Source organism: Pangasianodon hypophthalmus, chromosome 12 (assembly GCF_027358585.1).
Source record: "Pangasianodon hypophthalmus isolate fPanHyp1 chromosome 12, fPanHyp1.pri, whole genome shotgun sequence".
In the NCBI taxonomy this organism is placed as follows: Eukaryota; Metazoa; Chordata; class Actinopteri; order Siluriformes; family Pangasiidae; genus Pangasianodon; species Pangasianodon hypophthalmus.
This window is the reverse complement of record NC_069721.1, coordinates 6,454,198-6,475,307: the sequence shown is the minus strand read 5'-3', so window position 1 is coordinate 6,475,307 and position 21,110 is coordinate 6,454,198. Positions and strand designations below refer to the sequence as shown.

General features: G+C 39.3%; 1 protein-coding gene across 1 annotated transcript; it reads right to left on the bottom strand.

The window, feature by feature from the left end:
* Nucleotides 1-367: 367 nt before the first annotated feature.
* ace (angiotensin I converting enzyme (peptidyl-dipeptidase A) 1) lies at nt 368-19,982 on the bottom strand. The gene is made up of 25 exons (XM_026915208.3): nt 19,573-19,982; nt 15,778-15,948; nt 15,471-15,558; nt 14,730-14,873; nt 14,423-14,614; nt 14,240-14,337; nt 13,856-14,028; nt 13,462-13,685; nt 13,222-13,366; nt 12,975-13,073; nt 12,194-12,316; nt 11,768-11,979; nt 9,188-9,327; nt 8,938-9,096; nt 8,134-8,221; nt 6,931-7,074; nt 6,565-6,756; nt 5,769-5,866; nt 5,272-5,441; nt 4,933-5,156; nt 3,426-3,570; nt 3,211-3,309; nt 1,952-2,074; nt 1,401-1,588; nt 368-833 (listed from the first exon to the last, which is right to left on the bottom strand). The coding sequence occupies exons 1-25, from the start codon at nt 19,780-19,782 to the stop codon at nt 637-639; spliced, it is 3,846 nt and encodes a 1,281-aa protein (XP_026771009.1). The 5' UTR covers nt 19,783-19,982; the 3' UTR covers nt 368-636.
* Between the last annotated feature and the right edge of the window lie 1,128 nt (nt 19,983-21,110).

The following is a 21,110-nucleotide window of genomic DNA, read 5'->3' as shown; positions in this document are numbered from 1 at the left end:
TTTTAATCTAGTTTCTTTGCATGTTCTCCCTATCTCTGGTTTCCTCCCACCTCTTAAAATGTCTCAGTAGATGTAATGACTACTCTATATTGCCCCTAGGTGTAGGTTGTGTGTGTGTGTGTGTGTGTGTGCATGGTGCTTTGTGATGGGCTGGAATCCCATCCAAGGTGTAATCCAGCCTCATGCCCAGTGTTCCCAGCCTTAGCTTCGGATCCACCACGACCCTGACCAGGATAAAGCGCTTATTGAAATGAATGACAGATGAATGAATGAATGAATGAATGAGTCAAGCTTCACAGATTATTGTAAACTGGCTGAACATAATTTCAGAAAGCCATTTTACCACAGAGATAACAAGACAAAAAAATCGGAATATATAATATTTATTATAAATGTATTTACCAATAAAATTAATCTAAAAATGCATACACAGTTTGGCCTTTACAAACAAAATTGAAAACCCACCCAACATTTAATATTTTTTTGTACAAATAAATTACAACACTTAGACTTTTTTTTGCATAGTCAAACTAATTTGACCAAAAAAATGATTAATAAATATATAAGGATTTTTGGGTTTTGTTTGCAGGGAAATAAAATACAGCCACACAGGATGTTTAGTCTACATTTGGATTCCTATTTGAGCTCCATTTGAGAGATGGACTTGTTGTTTAGGCGCCTGGATTTCCGGTATTTGTAGGCCAAGAAGGCTGTGGAGACCAGGAGAACGATCCCCAGCACAAGGAGGACCCACTGTCCAGCTACAGCTGAAGCTTCATCCACACTCAAGCCTAAGAAATCCACAGTAGCTGTGTGCTCTTCCACAACTGCAGCTGATACAGGACACAGGACACAGGTGAGGCATGAAGTGGACCAGTTTAATGCTCATGTTCAAGAATGTCCCACTGATCCCAATCATATCCTCTGATTTTACAAGTTTACAGTAATTAATTTGAACTAAAAGCCATGTATATTTAATATGTAAATTATATTTCAATATTGATAGAAATGGACTATCAATAGCTTTCCGCATGCATTGGGCATTTCCTTGATGGTAAGAAGTTGTGTTGATGGCAGGTGTGTGTGTGTGTGTGTGTGTAGTAGTAGTTTTGAATAAAAAAGATAAAGGGATATATAAAATAAAATCACCTTTTTTGATCAAGATTTACAAACACCAATCATTTTAACTCTTTTATTTCACACCAAAGTGAGCTGAAAATAATCTCTGTAAAAGAATTTGATTTTTAATAATGATTTTTATACGATTCAAAACGTAGATGCAATCACATAATCACATTTCTGAGAGTTGTTCCAGTTTTAGTATAATTTATTTTTCCCCCAAAGGTTGATTTTGACCCGCACATGCAGAAGGATTTAGCAAATTCAGCTTTCACACGTACTCGTGGTTGGCAACCAGCTGTAGTCGGGCCAGCCGAGGACGTCACCGTTCTTCTTGTTCTCCTGCTCTAGCCAGGTGATGAGGGGACTGAAGTACTCCATCAGAGGCTGTACGGACATTACGGGCTGGCCGGTGATCATGGCCATCGCCTCGGGCCAGGGCTTACTGAAGCCCAGCTTCATCACATCACTAAAAAGAAAGAGTATAAAGAGAAGGGTTACAAATCTGCTCTCTCTCTATATATATATATGTATGTATATATATATATACAAATATATATATATATATACACACACACACACATACACACACACACACATACACATACACATTGTTTTACAATTACAATAGTACAGTTGTATGAAGCTTGTTATCTGCCACATGTTTGTGAGAGTCCACTACGTGTTGATGATGTATACTGTACATGGACAAATCTAAAATAAAACATCATTTACAAGATACCAAACTGTCGAAATTTCATGTCTTTTATTTATAATTAGTGGACACCAGCTTCCGTCATAACTAGTAAGTAAAAATTAGTGGTTGACTGACCCGAGGAGCTTTCCTGCCTCATGGGACTTATAGATGTCACAGTTGTGGAGAGGTCCAGTGTGACCCGCGGCTTGACACAGAGCTTTATGGAACTGGAACTGGATCACAAAGCTGATAAAGTACCTGCCAGAGAAAAAAAATAGTTTTCACAGAACAGTTGGTGCATAAACATTTACATTTTTCACAAATAATTTGAAATGACAGAACAAAATAAATAGAAATTCTGTAGCTGTAACATGAATTACGACCTCTTTTATTTCTTTTTAAATTGCAGCAATGCTGAAAATGATTTTTCCAACATGAAACTCATCAACTCATGAATTTCAACATGAAATTCAATTCAGTTGAGACTTTAGGTGATGAATGAATATGAAAAAAATCATAATCATACTAGAGAAATGATGTGCCATGTCATAGCAGTGTGAAATAAAAGTGCTAAAATGATTTTAGCACCTTTATTTTACAATTCACGTAATGAATATCCCACAGCGCAGTTGAATTCTCGTATCTGATTGGTCAGATGATGTTGACTGATCTTCTATAACAGCAGCTCTGACAGTTTATAATTAGGTCAAGGTACTCATTCTAATACATTATCGTTTCTATAGTAACAACTTATAAAGGGACTCGTATGATGGACTCTCCACAATGGATTTTTAAAAAATGTGTAATCACAGATATGGTGAAGATTTCTATGATGATTTATTGAACACTTTTGGAAGGAGTCTCCAGTATTAGCACTTTGTAAAAGCCAGAGGTAAGGCTGTCTCTGACATAGGACAGTCCTCAGGACAGAGGACTTTGCACTCTGTGGTTTCTTAGTAACATGACAGTCTGACCTTCTTTTTTGTCTTATTACCTTCAAGAGAGAGGAAAAAAAAGAGGCTGGTAAAGATTTAACTACAAATAGATAAAAAAAAAAAAATTTAAGTATGATGTTCTGTAATAAATACACTCAATTGTTAATGTTGGCAAACTGCTGTAGTATAAGAGGATTGTTACCTCAATTTTTGATTATTTTCTTATCACAAATGTTTTATTCCTTACTTATGTAACAAGGGATTTTATGTGACCATGTTATCACATAAATAGAGATTATTTTGCTAAAACCAGTGATGAAGATAAGATGTATTATGCATCATAAATTGCCCTGTCATATCAATGTAAAATCAAAGGACATGCGAGGGCCAATGGCACATCCATTGCTAAGTAATAAACAGATGAAGATGGTTAATCATGAAACCGTTATCAGCGTGTACCTGACGTAGGGCACGTTGGCTGGGATGTGGAACTTGGCACCTGGGTCAAAGTCTTCCTCTGTGCGGGTTACAGGTGGGCACAAGCCCTGGTACTTCAGCCTGAGAGGAGAGATTGTAAAATTATAGCTGGCATGTGACACTAGCAAATAACAGTATATTGCTCAGTGTACAGTACACCATGTCCCTAATAGTCTAATAGCACTTGCCAGTCTCACCTGAGATTCCACCACTCCTTGTTGTACTCGTCACTCGATATCCTGCCATCGAACACCTTCCACCTCCACTGGTCCATCAGGTAGCCGAACGGCAGGAAGGCGATTTTATCCAGGGCGATGCTCATCAGGAAGTTTATGGTGCTCTCTGTGCACAGATTAACACCAGATTTGATTTCATTCCTGCACGTCAGTGCATTTTACCCCACAACACACCGCTCTTGCTGCAGGGCAGGTGTGTTGTAAAGGCAACTGAACATGATGTTTGAGTGTGTGAATATATTTCATCGTGATGGCATATTTCGATAAGTAAATATTACATTTTTATATTAGAACACAGGGCTGGTCCTTGGCTTAGGCATCATGGCCAGCTGTCTAGAGGGGTTACATTTTACCATGGCTTGTATATCAAACTTTAAACTGTATAAACTTGCACCAACCACTATTACGACCACCTTTACACCTGCTCATTCATGCAATTATCAAATCAGCCAATCATGTGGCAGTAGCACAAAGCATAAAAATTGGGATCAGATACAGGTCAGGAGCTTCAGGTAATTTTCATTTCAAACTTCTTAATGGGGAATAATGTGATCTTATTGTGACTTTCATTGTGGCATGGTTGTAGGAACCTTCGAGTATTTCAGAGACTGCTGAACTCCTGGGAGTTATACACAACAGTCTCTAGAGTTACACAAAATGGTGCAAAGAAACAAACAAACAAAAAAGGAAATGTCTTACTGATGAGAGAGGTTAGAGGAAAATGGCCAGACTGGTTTGAGCTGACAGAAAGGCTATGGTTACTCAAATAAACACCCTTTACAACCGTGATGAGCAGAAAAGCATCTCAGAACTCATCAAACCTTGAGACGGCTACAACATAGGCTAAAACAACAGAAGACCACATCAACCTGTCAGCCAAGAACAGGAATCTGAGCCTACACTGGGCACGGTATCATCGAAACCGGACAGTTGAAGATTAGAAACAAGACCAGGTGCAGTTGTTTCTTCAACTGTCTTGAACTATCCAGTTTCTGTTAGCCTGGATTAGTGTATGAATGAGAAGGTGTACAGGTGTGGGTCCCTGGTGGACTAGTGGTTAGGCCATGGCGCTCTCACCGCCACGGCCTGGGCCGGATTCCCGGCCACTGGGGTTGCACACGAACGGTGCACTCCCAGTGCCGGTCCCAAGCCCAGATGAAATTGGGGAGGGCTGCATCAGGAAGAGCGTCTGGCATAAAAACTGTGCCAAATCAAATATGCGGACCAATGTTAGGCTAACCCTAACCCTAACCCTAGAAACAATACACAAGTAAAATTCATATGTGCTGTAAACAATGGATTAGCAGTCCATAACCTTAATGTCTTGGAAACCTCTTGACTCTAACCACCTTCAATTCCAGTCCATGGAGGAAAATTAATTTAAGACACAGGTTCTTTGCCATGTCAAGCTTTAGCCCTACATGATATTATGTCCTCAAAAAGTCAACAAAAGCTTTTCAAAGTTTACCTGGGTTGTCCTCGACCTTATCAAGCAGGCCGATGGTGTGAAGGTGTTTGGGTGTGGACACTGACAGCGCCAGCACATCTCCAATGGCCTCGTGGAATCCGGGGTTGGCGCCGTCACGGAACGAGATGGGCTGATCCTTATACTGGAGGAAATACTGCACATGGCCCATTTCATGATGTACTGTAATCAGGTCGTCCATGTTCACCACTGTGCATTGCTTAATCCTGGAAAATCAGACAAGCATCAAGACATTCAACACATTTCAATAAAGTAATTTAGCTAGCAAACTGTGTACATGTAACTCCTGTATGTTCCTCCATTCCGTTCCTCGAGGCATACCTGAAGTCTTTGCGGTTGTAGAAGTCCCAGGCTGAGGCATGACACACCACTTCACGGTCTGCAGGCTTCGTCAGCATTGACTTGTTCCAGAATTCCCAAGGCATAGGCTCCAGACCCACTGATTTGAAGAAGTTATCGGACTCCTGGAACATTCTCAGAGCGTCCCAGCCCTGAGAAAATCCAAACAAAGCTGCCACTGAGTGCATGTGGAGCTAATCAGGTCTCAGAGTCTCAGAGATTTAACCCTCATTTTATTTTTAATGTTGATTAATGTGTTGTCCAACAGACCACCATTTCTTAGCAAAACAAATGTACATTTATTCATTTGTTCATCTTCAGTAACAGCTTTATCTTTAGCCTATCCTGGGAGCTCAAATCGCTTTTTTGTTTCAACTTTAGTTTTTACATTTCATCTTTTTTCCTCTCTTGGTTAAAATAAGCTCAATAAAATCTCTAATATAGAAGATTGAATAGAAGTCAAGAAAAAGCTTGAGTACCTTGTCTATCATGGATTGTGTGACATCCACCTGAGTGGCATCGGGGTATGGGTTCACCAAGTCCATGATTCCCGACCAGGTCTGTGCCCACATGTTTCCTGAGAAGAGTGCAAGAAAAAAAGAGAAGCTGTTGGATCGGGTTCATTGGTCAGCGTCTGTCTGTGGAGCGCTGGAGCCGAGGTGCGCAGCTGGGTTTTGAATTTCAATGCCACTCAGCCATGTGGAGGCACTGTGTGTGTGTGTGTGTGTGTGTGTGTGTGATTGCTTGCACACAAACTCACAAATGCACATAGCTGTGTACTCACTCACTTACACACACACACACACACACACACACACACACAGACACACACATACACAAAACTCACACTCACTGTCACGCTTGACGGGTTTGAAAGCACATTAAATCCTGCCGACTCTTTTGGAGTTGCCGCAAACAGCAGCTGAATATTAATGTGCATTCATAGAAAATATGGAATACATATTCAGGCACAGCTTCAAGCCAAAATATGGTGGATCTCTTCAAAACGAGATCACAGAGCTCAGCCAAAAGCAAATCTTTTTATATGATCGGTCTCATCTAAGTAATTACAGCATTTATTGCCAGAGGGTTTAGAGCTTAGAGATTCTTTTAAATTATAGCCCATGTTTTTTTCCAATAATGCTAGAATATGAAAAAAAAAAGCCTTGCAAATCAATTCACATGGATTTTCAGCTCTTTACAGAAGTTCTCACAGTTCTCTGGTGTCACTAATGTTGTGATGGAGATCTGATAGAGTTTTAGTTTTACTCGTACCTAGTAAATGTGCAGGGATGGGCCCTTTAAGGTTGATGCGCTCCTTTCCATACTTTTTGAAGAGTGCTCTCCGGACATACGCGTGGAGGTTGAGATAGAGCGGCTGTAGCTCTGTCCATAATGCCTCCAGATCCTGCTCGAAGGTGGGTGTTTCATACAAAGAGCGCCAGAAAGCGCCATTGTCAGCATGACCTGTCGAGGAAAGAGTAAGTCATGTACTAGTTTAGACGCTTTAATTTCCCATAAAATTAACCGTTTTGCTTTAATAGAGAGTGGACCACATTTCTGATCATTTACTATCCATAGCAGTGTGCTTTACTGTGGGCCTCTTTCTCACAAAGGCAGCCTTCATTTTGAGGCATTTACCGTTACTCCTGGCAGCTAAGTTGGCAAGCTCTACATATCTCTTGTAGCTTTGGCGCAGTTCTCTTCCTGAAGCATTTCGCCAGCCTTGCCAGGCAAACAGCAGCCTGTCGTAGTCCCTGGACTCAGCCATGATCTTATTAAGGTCTGGAAAAAAAAAAGTCAACTGTCAGACTGACATACCACAGCCCATTTTGAATAATGCCATAAGACTGAATTGAGTTGAATTGAGTTGAATTGAATTGAATTGAATTTGTGTGTGTGTGTGTTTGGGGGGGGGGGGGGGGGGGATGAAATGAAAATGAGCTTTTCATTTAATGAAAAGCTCAAAAAAGTAAAGACAAATTACAGAAAAGGTGAATTAGATTAATTAAGTGAATTCAGTGAGGTGAAAAGAAAATTATGTGACATGAAAATGGAAGAGAAAAAAAAAGATCTACAGTGTACCCAGGCGATCCTGATCACCAAGCGCATCACACAGGGAAAGTGCTATTTTTAATGTTTTAAGCATCTGATGTGCCAGAACTGCTGCACAGCGTTAAAAGAAGATGCCATGGCAAATGGAACTGAAAAGCCAGCGTTCATCCTCCAAAAAAATGATACTGTTCTTTAAATATCCTTTCCCTCATAAACACAGCATGCAGTGTTAAATCTTCTGTCATCGTTTGTTATACTTGAATAATTAGTTTTATTTGTCTTAATTTATAGGTTTGTTGTGGCTTGTCTTCTTTATTTTTTATCTTCTTTAATTAAGGCCAATAATATAAAATGAATGGCTTTCATAAAATATTCTCGATGATCCATGAGGCATGAGTTTTTGATAGAGTCTCCAAAGCACATCTATAAGTCACTCTGAATAAGTGCATCAGTGAAATGCTGTAAATGTAATAAAAAATAAGCAACTCGACCATATAATCCATTAATAAAAGTGCAGTAATCCATGCAAGTCATCCGATTTGAAGACGATCAAGTTGAGATTTATATTAGTTAGTCTTCTTATGCGTAAATTTTCACACACTCATGAACACGAGTAGGATACGAACGTTTTTCTGAATTTATAGGATTTTCATGAATACCAAATTTCTTGTGTAAATGCTCATATGAAAGATTTACGGCTAAATCCGTTCGTATCCAGCTTGATAAATGAGACCCAAAGTTTTCACTCATAAATGATGTAGAGCCATTATGAAATGCAAACAAACTCACCTGGATCAAGAGGAAGACAGGTACCATGATCTTCACAGACTTTAGCTACACTGTATGTGGTCTCCATGGAGGCCAACAAGTCATTGTACTATAAAAAGAGAAAGAGGAGAACATTGGGATAGGTCCCACTAAATGGAACTAACGAACACTAACTGTCACTTATTATTAGATTAATTGGTTCTTTAACAAAGCTCAGAGAATTATCTTTTCAAAACCGCTTTAGCGTTTCTCAGTAACGTGTCACATCTCATATACTAGAGTTGGGCTGTGTAATATTATGATATCAATATTTTAATAAATTACTTCACAATTAGTTTTTTCTTAAACATCAGGTGTATTGTGATTTTTTAATTATATTTTTTAATAATTACAGAATGGAAGCAGCTGGCGTGACATTAAAATTTTGTACTTAATATTTTAAATTGTAAAATGTTAATTTTACAATTTTTGTTAATTTTTTCCCTTCTTTTCAGCATTAAATATTTATTCATTTATTTATTTTCTAAATTTGAAAATGCTATTTGTTTTTCATATAAAAAATAAAACCAAATTCATTTTCGCAGGCATTATTTAAATCATCAAACAGTTTTCTAATGTACACAACTGTATCACTGGCAGTTTGTGAGCAATATTGTGATACATGTCATGAATCATAGAAATGCCTTTGAGAAACATGACATGATATTTTTGTCATATCACCCACCCCTACTATAGGTACACATAGTGTTATAGTTTCATTCTGGCCATTTAGGAAAAGCTCGCTGTCTATCTCTTGGCTTTTTTTTTTTTTCTCCTGGCTTGTACCTCTCTCAGTTGATCATCAGGGAGCGCAGCCCTCTCCAGATCGCTGAGTTTTTTTAGGATCCTCTTCACTGAGGCGTCCTGGAAATCAGTAGTGTCATACTTGCGGGCCTCCAATCCGTAGGTCTTTGTGTGATTGGCCATGTCCAGGTTTTTCTGCAGCTGATTAGTACAAAAAATATATATATATTTATGTGTAAAAACATGAACTAGATACTGAAGCTCTGTATTCCAAAAGGAACTCCGGTCTCACCATAATCTGCTTGTTTTTTTCATTGATGTCAGTGTTGTAGGCCCACGAAGCCTCCGTGTAAGCGTTCCAGACTTCCTCGGCTGTGGAGTTGTATTCAGCCAGGAAGAGTTTTGCCTGTGCCTCATCAGTTATTTTGTCAGCTGGGAATGAAGAACATGGCATAATGTGAACTTACATTACATTCTAGTGCCACCTTTTTAGGGTGTTGTGGTGGAAATGAATTAAATCAGCAAAACATTTCACTAATCAGGTTCCTCAAGCAAATATCTTTATTAAGCTTAAAGGTGCATTACGTAAGATTAGTGTTTTTTTGTTTTTTTTTTTCAAGATTAGGTCTCTAACAGTTAGGTAGGTTCAACATTCAAATGATTCCCTCCCATGTTCATGAAGCTCCGCCTCCAGGATCTACGGTGACCTGTAGAGCAAAGTGTCTACAAAATGGCCGACAGGAAGTGTATCCAAATATAAACCAGCATTCCGGACCGGAAATCAGTTTTCCAAACAGGTTTTCTCAGCGAATTTATACACTTTTGCTAAGGCCACGGCTTAATGCATTATTTTTTTTATCACATTCTATATATTCTCCAGGTTATTTGTACAAGTAAGGAATAAAAAAGTTGACTATTGCACCTTTAAAACATCTACACCTCGTTTACCTCAGAGTGCTTCAAGCTTACAACAGGAAAATACAAAATATACTGTACTGTACGTCAGTTAGTACATTTGCATGCAGTTGTTGTATTGTCTACATAGCATTTTACTACCACATCTTATTACAGTGTTATGTGTCTGTAAATTATTCTATCCCATAATAGTTGTTTTTCTGTCTCAACAAAGCTTCCTCTCCCCACATTCCTGAGGATAAGAAGTGTCCAGATGCCCAACTAAAGGGCATCTTATCTGGTAAGGCTTCTTCTTCTTCCTCTAGTTTGAGGAATTAAAGTAATTAAAAGTAGAACCAGCACTTACGCTGATTGCACAAAACATTCCTCTATGTCTGAAATACAATAACAAGCACATGTAAGCTACACAGAATAAAAGAATAAAAGAAAGAAGCATAAACGCTTAGTTAATCAGCATAAATGAAACATAAAAACCTTTTCATTTCCACAGTTTGAGAGCAGATCTACCTACAGAAGACACTAGTGGTGTAGCGATATGGTGTATTGTATCGTTCGATACGAGGCTCTTGATTCGATACGGCTGTATATCGACTGCATAATAAAGTAGGCTGTGTGTCATAAAATATCACTTATATTATGTGAGGTGTAATAAACATTTAAACTTCAACCCACACTGCCTCCTCTGATAAAGTAGCTTTCTCTTTAATACAACCTTCTCCCAAGCACACAGGTTTCATGAGATTATATGCTATAGCATGCTACCATATGTTACCATGATGTAAACAAAGACACATACACACACACACAAACAACACACACACAAATAACACACAGAAATAACACACACACTCTGCTGCTTTAAGACAGCCTTTCTTGGCTGATTCAATCCAGGTTAAAGAGATCAGTGCAATTATTGGGAAGTTCATAGCTGCAGATATGAAGCCACTCGGTTTGAAAGAGGAAACAGGATATCGAAAACAAATTTCGAGCTACAGCGTGTACCTGTCAGACAGGTCAGACACAACCCTGAGCCAGGATTGCCAGGTTCACGGTTTTTACACCACATTGGGGGAGTTTTGAAACAAGATTGTGAGTGGAAAGATTGAAGGAGCAAAGAGTGTAAAATAAATAAATAAATAAATAGAAGAAGAAGAAGAAGAATGTGTCTTCCTTTTACCATTCCCTAACTTTCTGGGCTAGCTTGAGATCTTTTTGGGGTGGATATTTTGATAACTTGGTAACATAGCAAGTGAAAATGTCTTGACAATGACCAATTTTACCTAATATTTCTTATAATAATAATAATAATAATAATAATAATAATAAATACTATTTATATAACAAAAATATATAATAAAATATAATTAATATATAAAAAATTAAATATTATTCAGCCTGTTTTAGGTGATTTTACACATTCCAAGATTTAACTGGAAGATAATTACACTTTCTTTTTATAAATGAATGCTTCCAAAAAAAACAAGACTATTTCAAGCATGAAATATGTAAATAAATAAATAAATAAATAAATAAATAAATGTTTTAAAAAGCTAGAATTAGGTTTAATAGTCCTATATTTGGTTTATTGTAATCTCATAATGCTATAAATACAAGAAAAAATATGATTATATTCAAGATATTGTTACTTGTTAAGATATCTCTGTTGCTGTGAGAATCCTTGCAATCCTGAGCTAATGTTTAATTTTGTTCCATTTTAATGCATTTTAAAGCTTTTTTTTTTTTTTCGTTATATTCTGCTAAGAGTCTGAATGCATCATTGTCATTATTAAGTGTCAGTTATTTTACTCTTATAACACTGAATGTTTTAATCAACTGAAAACGAAAACCTATTCATTTTTGCTGTATTGAAAATGGATTGTATTGAGACACCACTGAATTGTACCGAGTTTTCATTTTGTGTACCATTACACCCCTAATAGTTGCACTTAGTCCTTACCGATGTCTTCTGGGTAACCTTGTGGAACAGGAGGCATCCAATCAAAGTCAGGCCAGCCGAGTGTTTCACCCGACTGCTTGTTCTGTTCCTCTAGCCAGGTGGTGATGGGCTGAAAGTACTCCATTAGGGCACCGGCGTCCATTTTGTTTGTGCCCAAAGTCTCTTGCAGCACCTCAGTCCAGGGCTTCGAGGAACCGGACTGCATGACTTTCCTTTTAGGCAGAGGCAAAGAAAACACTCAGCTAACACAAGCCATCCTCACAGTAAGTCCTAAACCAAGACATCTTTGTCTTCCAACAAAAAACTTCCTTTAATTCCAATGTATCAAATACTGTACTGCAGGAATTGTAAAAAGTCAAAGTAAAAAAAATAATAACATTACTCTTTCCTGAGATATTCAAGCAGGAATTCTGGATTAGTACGTACTCTAAAACAGCCCCGGCCTTGGGTGATCTATAGATGTCACACTTATGCAGCGGTCCAGTGTGTCCAGCTTCCTGGCAAAGCTTCTGATGAAACTGGAACTGCAGGATGAAGCTCGCAAAGTACCTAAAAGACACCAAGTAAGACTGTAGATTCAGCTGGCTAGGTATCCTGTAACAGCCATGAACAGATTAGCTCTGCAAGATGCAGTAGACAAAAACACTGGTTTGGTTTTATATTGTGAGGCACTGAGATGTTACAGTTGGTGGATTTAAAATTTAGGAATTTCACCCTCTCTGGCAGAAAAAAAAAACACTATTAAGAGCTGCTTGTGGACAGTTTACCCTTGTAAACCTCATGGATTTATCAGAAAGCAAGTCAATAAACATACAAGGCTGTATACCAAACTACATACTACGCACTAAGTACAGTAGTAAGTGCATTGGGCCGTGTGGAGCAGTGTGGGGAGAGGAGTCCATTGTGAGTTTACTCACTTCCAATGGTGCTGAATGCAAATCTGAGATTGATAGTAGTGAGCTAATTGGATAAATAGCTATAATTAATATAATAAATAGCTTGTTGTTGGGGAATAGGGAAATATTCTCATTACTCTGCCATTCATGCAGGGCAGCTCTGAGGCCATGGTAGGCTAACTAGACAGTGCGGAGAATAAATCTCTTAAGAGTGGTTTCAAACAACATGTTTTCATTTCGATATAAATTTGTATCAAAAATGCAAATATGAGTGAAACCCTCACTGCAGCAGCGCTAGATTATAATCTCACCTGATATATGGAGTATTTCCTGGAATATGATATTTTGCCCCAGGGTCAAAATGCTCCTCTGTCCGTCTTACTGGTGGACAGATACCTTGGTATTTTGTTCTGTGAAGTACAGAAATAAGAATGATGATAACATGCGTCCTGTTGTGAATATACTTTTATACGATCTACTGTAGATACTGTCTCTGGGCTCTTTTCTAAAGTACATCAGATAAAAGTACATCATGATTTGCAGACCACAGGAACATACCTGAGGTACCACCACTCTGAATTGTACCACTCAGGTGGTGTACGTCCACTGAACACACCCCAGCGCCACTGATCAATGAGGTATCCAAAAGGAAGGAAGGCTATCTTCTCCAATGCCATCTTTAACAGGTAATTTATGTCAGTTTCTGAAATATACCAAAGCAGTCATTGGTCAAACCAATCCTTTTAAACAAATTAATGTCTGAGTTCCACTGATTATTTATTAAGGCCTTGTAATTACCAGCGTCATCAGTTAGTGTGTCAAGCAGGCCAATAGTGTGCAGGTGTTTAGGTGTGGATACAGAAAGAGACAGCACGTCTCCAATGGCCTCATGGAAGCCAGGGTTGGCTCCTCGTCTGAAGCTGACCGGCTGGTCTTTGTATTGCAGGTAATACTCTACATGACCCATCTCATGGTGCACAGTAAAGAGCTGCTCCATAGTCACTGTGGTACACTGCTTAATCCTGTCATGGAGAAAGAGCCATTCATTAGGCACCACACTAATGAAGTATAATTTATCCAGGAATTACTTAAACAAACATTTGTAGCTCCTGTGAAAATACGTTGGTTGTTTTTTTCCCTGTGAAATGAGGCAAATTATACATGTATTTCAGTGTTATCACATCCTGCTCACCTAAAGTCCTCCCGGTTATAAAAGTCCCACGCAGAGGCATGGCAGACTACCTCTTGGTCACCACTGGGCTTCTCCAGCATGGACTTCTCCCAGAACTTGGGAGGCATCTCTTTCAGACCAAGAGAGGTGAAGAACTCTTCAGCCACCCGAAACATATGGGTGGCATTGTAGCCCTGTGAAAATGAAATTCATTTATCATTATCCTTTCTTCATTCTCCAGTAATCTGAGTGCGCTTTGTGTATACCAACCCTTCTCCAGGATTTTGGCTTTCCTACCAGGCTTGGTCAAAATTCTAATCTAACTTGCTTGATCTGGCTAATCATTTGATGTCCTGGATGGAGGATTGGTGTCCCCTGGAAGATTAATGTCCACTGTTAACTTACTTGGGCAACCATGGTGTTAGTCACATCCACATTGGGCTTGTTAGGGAAAGGGATCATCAAGTCATAGATGTTGTTCCAGCTCTGTGCCCACATGTTTCCTACAGAAACCAACACATACAAGCAATGTCAGTATCTTTCTTTCATTCTGTAAGGAGCAAACTCTAGTACATTGTAGGAACTGACCAAGCAGATGGGCAGGGATGGGGCCTTTGAGATTGATGTACTTGGGGCCATAGTAGTTATACAGCTTGCGACGGACAAAGGCATGCAGGTTCAGATAGAGAGGCTGCAGCTGCTTGAACAGGTTTTCCAGGTCCTCCTCGAAGGTTGGAGACTCGTACCAGGAACGCCAATAAGCACCAGTGTCTGCAAAACCTGGAGAGGACACAAACATCTCATCTCATCCTGGTTCTTCTGACATTCCTCTCTATTTTCTGTCCCCCATTCAATTTCCTACATGCTCTCTCTGTATATAAAATGACATGCTCACCATCCATAATGGAGGCATTGTTGCTGAGCTCAACAAATTCAGGGTAAAGGGGTTTGAGTGGTACTCCAGAGCTGTTGTGCCAGCCTTCCCAGGCATATAGTAGCTCCTTGTAGCTCCGGGATGTGGCCAAAATCTTTGTCAACTCTAGAAATATACATAAAGCAGCATTACTTTAAAAAATGTGAAAGAAAACAAGTTCCATGCTATTAGAAATTGCGAAAAAAAATATTATATATATATAATATATGAGCATTAACGCTTTCATGAGAAGAAAAGAAGAAACATGCTTTGTTTAATGAGCATTAACGCTTTCACAGAAGAAAATAAGAAACGTGCTTTGTTCAATGATCTATTTAATTGAAAGGAAAGAAATTGCAAATACAAATAGGCAAAAGTATTATGATATCATCTGCATATTATGATACTTTAATGAAACAGATCGCCTGTTGTAAATTTATGACTAATCATCAGTGTCCATGCTAAATTTAGCACTGCGCCCCTTAACAGAGGAAATGTTGGTTTGTGCTGTTTTTTTGCTATTCCATGAAAATGCTGTGAACGATTCAAGCATTCTGCCTCTTCCTTGTGTGTGTGTGTGTGTGTGTGTGTGTAGTTTTATACACCACTTAACTCTCATTCCTCATTTGCATCTCAGAGAGATAATGCCAAATAACCAAAATGGGATACTGCCCATTACATAAATAAAATGTGGTAGCTTAAAGGCAGTAAATATTTACTCACCAGGCTCCAAAGACCAGCACTCCCCTGGTTTGGGACACACCTTTGCAGTGGAATAGATGCTGTCCATCTGACTCAGAATGAAATTGTACTAAAAAAAAAAATTTTAATTACTTTGTTTGGAACTGGAAGGCAGTGCAGTAAAAAAGTACTGAGTACTGACTTTAAAGCCAAGATTAGAGATCTCAAACTACAAGACTGTGATATACAGATGCAGCATCATGTTTAGGCAGAATGCAATTTATACACTTGTGTGATGTTATTCAGACCAATGTTTATCTCTAGTTTGGGGAACAGCATGCAGACTAACCCTCTCTCGCTCTGCGGTAGGGAGGTTGGCGGGTCCCAGGACATCAATCTTTTTGATGAGAGTCTTCAGTTTTGGATCACTAAAGGTATTCAGAAGTGCATCAGGGAAAGTTTCCTTAGCCAGCTTTCCCCATGCTTCTGTGAAACTTTGCTCCTCCAGATTTGCCAGCACCTGTGCAAAACATCGGATAAGAACATTAGAGAACAGGTTTACAGCATTTCCTGTTTAAGCTGCTAATGAACCTGTACTGAGAAAAGGTAAAGTAGTATCAATTCCTATTGTGTCACCCAGGGAACCCATCCTCCTCTGAACTGCACTGGATGACATAGGAACTTCAACAAAATGACTATGATTAATAGCTGACATTTTAGCTGTCTTGTGTCTTGTGAGTGGTTTTTAAACCTTTTTAATCGAGTGCTTGTGTTTGATTTGAATTGGTCAGCTATGCGTCAGATTCACTACATATCTGTGTAAGTTAAGAACTGAATACACTCTGTCAGTGTAATTCAACCTAAAGTAGCTAACCACCCACGATATTTACATTCTTTCATTGAAAGCGATGAACACTCTGACATTTCTATCGTATTACATAAGCTAAATGCGAATAGCATGTGACTTATAAATGATGGAGAACTAAGATAATGGAAGTTCAATATTTAACAGAAGCATTGCCGTGCCAGGAATATTGTTATTGCTAAGCGTCTATGTTCAAAGATAAAGTTTTCTAGTGATGCACTTATGTTTCACCTACACTAAATACACAAAACGGCTCTATAAAAGCATCAGAAACAAATATTTAAAGGATATATAATTGGACAGTTAGGAAGTTAATAGCAAACACAGATTTGTTCCATCCTGCTGTAACTTGTGTGGCACCGAGCGCCCGTGACTCCCTCTTCTGTTACGTTAACTAAAGAAGCTTTATCCTCCGCTGAGGCAGCAGCACCACTCATAAGTCACTCCTGTGTCACCATCATTGACCAGACAAGACTGTGTATCTTTGAAGACTACCCTTTCAACCCAAGCTTGATTTATCTCTATTGTCTTCACCACTGATTAACAAGAGGAAAGAAAATGATAGTCCATAAACATTAACTTTGGCCTCGCTTTGTCTTGTTCTGGAGATCACATTTCCACACTCACACCCAAGTTCATCAACAGGACTGTCAGAGGTTCACTCCACGTATTTCCTTTGACCTAAACTTCTGAGAATGATAAGCATGGGCACATTTTCTTCTTTCATCACTTCCACGACCTTGACCACTCTGGTATGCAAAAAAAAAAAAAAATGGGGTCTGTTTTTAGGGCAGAGTCTCAAAACAACTACAGAAACGGAAGAGAAGGGAAATTTGTTCAGCCTGTTTCACTAATGAAGTTCAATCTACACTAAAAGGCCTTGTTATGTCTGTTATTATGAACAATAGATATACTTCCTTCTCACATTTACATTTTTTTTTATCATTGTCTAATTTCACGTTTGCCCGAGACGGTTGCAATGTTAGACAAATACTTCTTCTATTACAGTACTGACAGCCGATATCCGATGGGTCAGGAGGCGATATTTCAGCTTGTGCCGGTTTCCACTCTATTGTTTCAGAGAATCAGCACTTTAAAGGGTGGTGTCTCTCTTCTTGAACATTTTTTAAAGACTAATTAAAAATCATCTTGACTGAGTCCAGAAGGCACTGCTCTTCGATCTAGTCCACTGGTTGACCCCACTCACTTACACAGATGAAATTATGGTCTGTCTGCCTTACAATCTTTGCGTCCATGTTTATGCATGATTATTTTGTTGGAAGTGTATATTCACAGGGGTTTATTTGGTTGTAATTTGTGTCTTCAGTTAATTGTCCTGTCTTATCTGCTTCTGCTGGATCAGAACATATAAGATGTCCTACTCAGTAGAACAAAAAAAGTAAATACTGTGTATGTTTATAGTGTATACTAGTACAGAGGTGGATGAGTCACTAGCAGATTATGTATCCAGGCTATTTTTTTAAATCATAGTTGCCCAAATGAGAAGTAGGTTCAACATCCACAAAAAAAAAACACACCTTATTCAACCAAATTTTTTTATTTGGTATGTACTATAGCTATGTTTAAACTTAATACAGCTTTACCTTGATGCAGTAACTATAACGTGAGTTACTCATTTCAAATCCCACTGCCTGCTTGTGGTTAAACAAGTAAAGAGAAAATAACTAAACTCAAGTAGTATATATAGTATATATATATATATATATATATATATATATATATATATATATATATATATATATATATATATATATACATATATATATATATATATGTGTGTGTGTGTGTGTGTGTATTTTTTTTTTTTTTACGTGTGATGTGAAAAGAGAAAACCATGTCATAGCTGACGTTTGGCCAATGACTTGCTGATGTTGCTACATTAATCTGCATTAATAACTAATGACTATTAGTAGTTGTTGTAGTTGTTGTAGTTACGATACTACTACATTTTACTACATTTTACTACATTTTATCCAAGTCAGTTAGGTTTCTAAGCAACCAAAACATGTGTCTGGGCAGCACACTGGAGTTTTTACTAGCCCAGTGGGTTAGCCAATGTATATATGATTTGTCCAACTCTCTAGTATTATCATGCCTACCATTAATCTGCCGTTCTTACTGCAAAGAAGTCACACTACAAGATGGGTAGAATTGAACTTCTGTGTTCATTGCTGTGGTATGCAGGCCCTGGGCTTTGTTGCTTCTACATGGCCGTGTTTCATCAGTGCGAATTCAGTCCCACACCTCTGCTCAGGACAGAGGCGCTTTGATCACCTCATTTGATCTGTCCAGAACAATAGACATCACACCAGGCGAGCCCCAGGTTAGGCTCAGTGCACCGCATGCCTCTCTTTGCTTTGGTTCTTTAAATTTCAGCTCTCGGGAGTGTCCTGACGAGCTCTACGATGACGGGCTGAGGTCAGAGCGCGGTCACACCTGTTGGGCGTAACGGGGTTGGGCCGCTGCCCGCATGCCCAGCTAACAGTGTTAAACAGTGTTGGGACAGCTGTGTGGAAAGTGAGAGATTTTGCGAGGAGATGCCTGGTGGGATTGTGTGTGTGTGTGTGTGTGTGTGTGTGTGCTCCTTTAGCAGAGTAGGAATGCTAAGCCTCTGCCTCAGCATCAATCTCCTAATGACCAGCACATCTTTACTTTTTCTGTGCTCTATACAGTATCCCTCATCTATATCACTTTCTCCCAGCGTCTAGAACTGTATAGTTTCATTTCGTCACTGTGATTTTGGACAGTAGCAACAGTTAGAGCAAGCAATTGCCTTACTAGTTATACAAATGACTGACTTTTCATTCCATCCTACACTGATAGCATTACATATTGAGAAGCTGTTTCTCATTTTCATTTTGTTTACTAGAATAAATGACAACCTACAGCCGACATTTAGCTTGCTCTGATTTTCCAGGTTCTGGTTAAGCTAATCGTAGGTCCTTTGAATGTGTTGTGATAAAAATAACACAAGGAACCATAAATATGTGTCATTTTATGGCCAGCAATTACAAGAAGATGGTTTTGGAAGACAGGCTGGAACCTTACCATCTGGAGGGCTATGGCTATAGTGGTGGCGTTCCTGCAAAAGTCTTTCATAAAGCAGCAGTCATGTCTGTATCTTATAATATAAGCTTGTGCAACTCTTAATATGAGGACATGTGCAATTCTTTAAAGCCAGACACATGCGACACATAACTTAGAGATTATAACAACAACCGCAATGACAGAACATCTGACATGCACCGTGATTCATACCTGTTGCTGGGAATTCTGCTCCGTCAGGTTGGTGTTGTATGCCCAGCTTGCCTCTGTACTGTAGTAGAACACTTGCTCAGCAGTCGAGTTGTAATCACTCACAAACTGAGCGGCACCAGCCTCTGTGGACTCATACTTCCCAGGCTGCCACTCAGGTTTCAGAGCCACCCCGACTCCGGCTAGGGACAGCAGCAATACGGCCCAGTGCATTGTGGGTTCCACAATGGAGTGGAAAAAGTGCTGAAAAACTCCAAGTAAGAGTTCAAGCTAAAAATAAACCTGGTTGCTATGTGCAGCCTTCTGCAGATGTGTGTCTAGGTGTGCACACCTCTGGATGGTCCTTACCAGTGGTTCTCTTTTTCTATCTCTCTCCCCCCCCTCTCTATCTCTTACTCTTCCCCCTTCCCCCTGCCTGTCCGTCCGTTATTCAGGCTTGGAACGCTCACAGTCGGCGCCTTTTAAGTGCCGTTTAACCCAGCCCACACTCTCTAACAGCCTTCCCCTCACAAGCTGATGGGAAAAGGGTTCAATCCCTCCCTTCACGCCCCCTCCTTCCTCTCCCTTCTGTCTTTTTCTCCATTTCTCCCAACTGCCCACCTTCCTACTATCAAAGCTCTCTCTCCCTATCTCTCTTTTCATTACTGCCTACCTGTCTGTCCCTTCTGTTTGTGCTGGTTAGAAAGTGATAATGGGAGCATGCAAAGCTTCTGAGCCTAAAAGCCCTCACTACTGCAGCTGCTATTGACGATAATGGTGTCACAGGCAGAAGATGAGCTGTGCACTCTGTGCTCTCGCTCCTCAATCACGGCACTCAGGAGCTGTCAAGCGGCTCATTCTCCCACAGCTTAAAGTGGAAGGGGAAGAGTGTGGATTGGAGGAGGACATTTTTGAAGAAAAAAAAACGGAATGTAAGAGTGATAAGGATGAAATGAGGGCACCCTGTGATTTCCGGGGGTAATTTTCTCCCTCAATGCCATTTGGGGAAAGAGCATTAACAGCTTTCTACACGCATTAGGGGTCCAGTGATCTATCTCCTACAAACACAGAGTGCCTCCTTTTTTTGCACACTTGTTGGCAAGAAACATCTGAGAAAGAGCAACTGAATTATTCACGTTGAAGGTTCCAGTGAACTAAAACAGGCTGTAACAATCCAAAGGTCTTCCTCGTGACACATTTATAATCCTTGCCCTCACCCAGAAGTATTTAGTGTTGCAAGAAACTGGAAAGAAGACCCAAAGAAGACCCATTATTGTCTATTTCATATTGTAAAACTGTATGAAATAGGCTAAATTTGCTAAATTCTTTCTGCCCTGCTAAAGATTGTGAATGAATCTCACCTTCGATTAAAAAGTATTTTAGGAAGTCATTTAGGAAGACATTTAGACAAAAATAAACGTTAAAGAGATTGATAGTCCGATTTAGTTCACAACTAGGCTTTCACATGTCCTCTGTATTTGCAAAGTCATAAGAAGCATAACATCATCTGCCTGTCAATTACAGAAAACTGTCTGTCTCTCAGCAACCGAATGGTGTGAGCT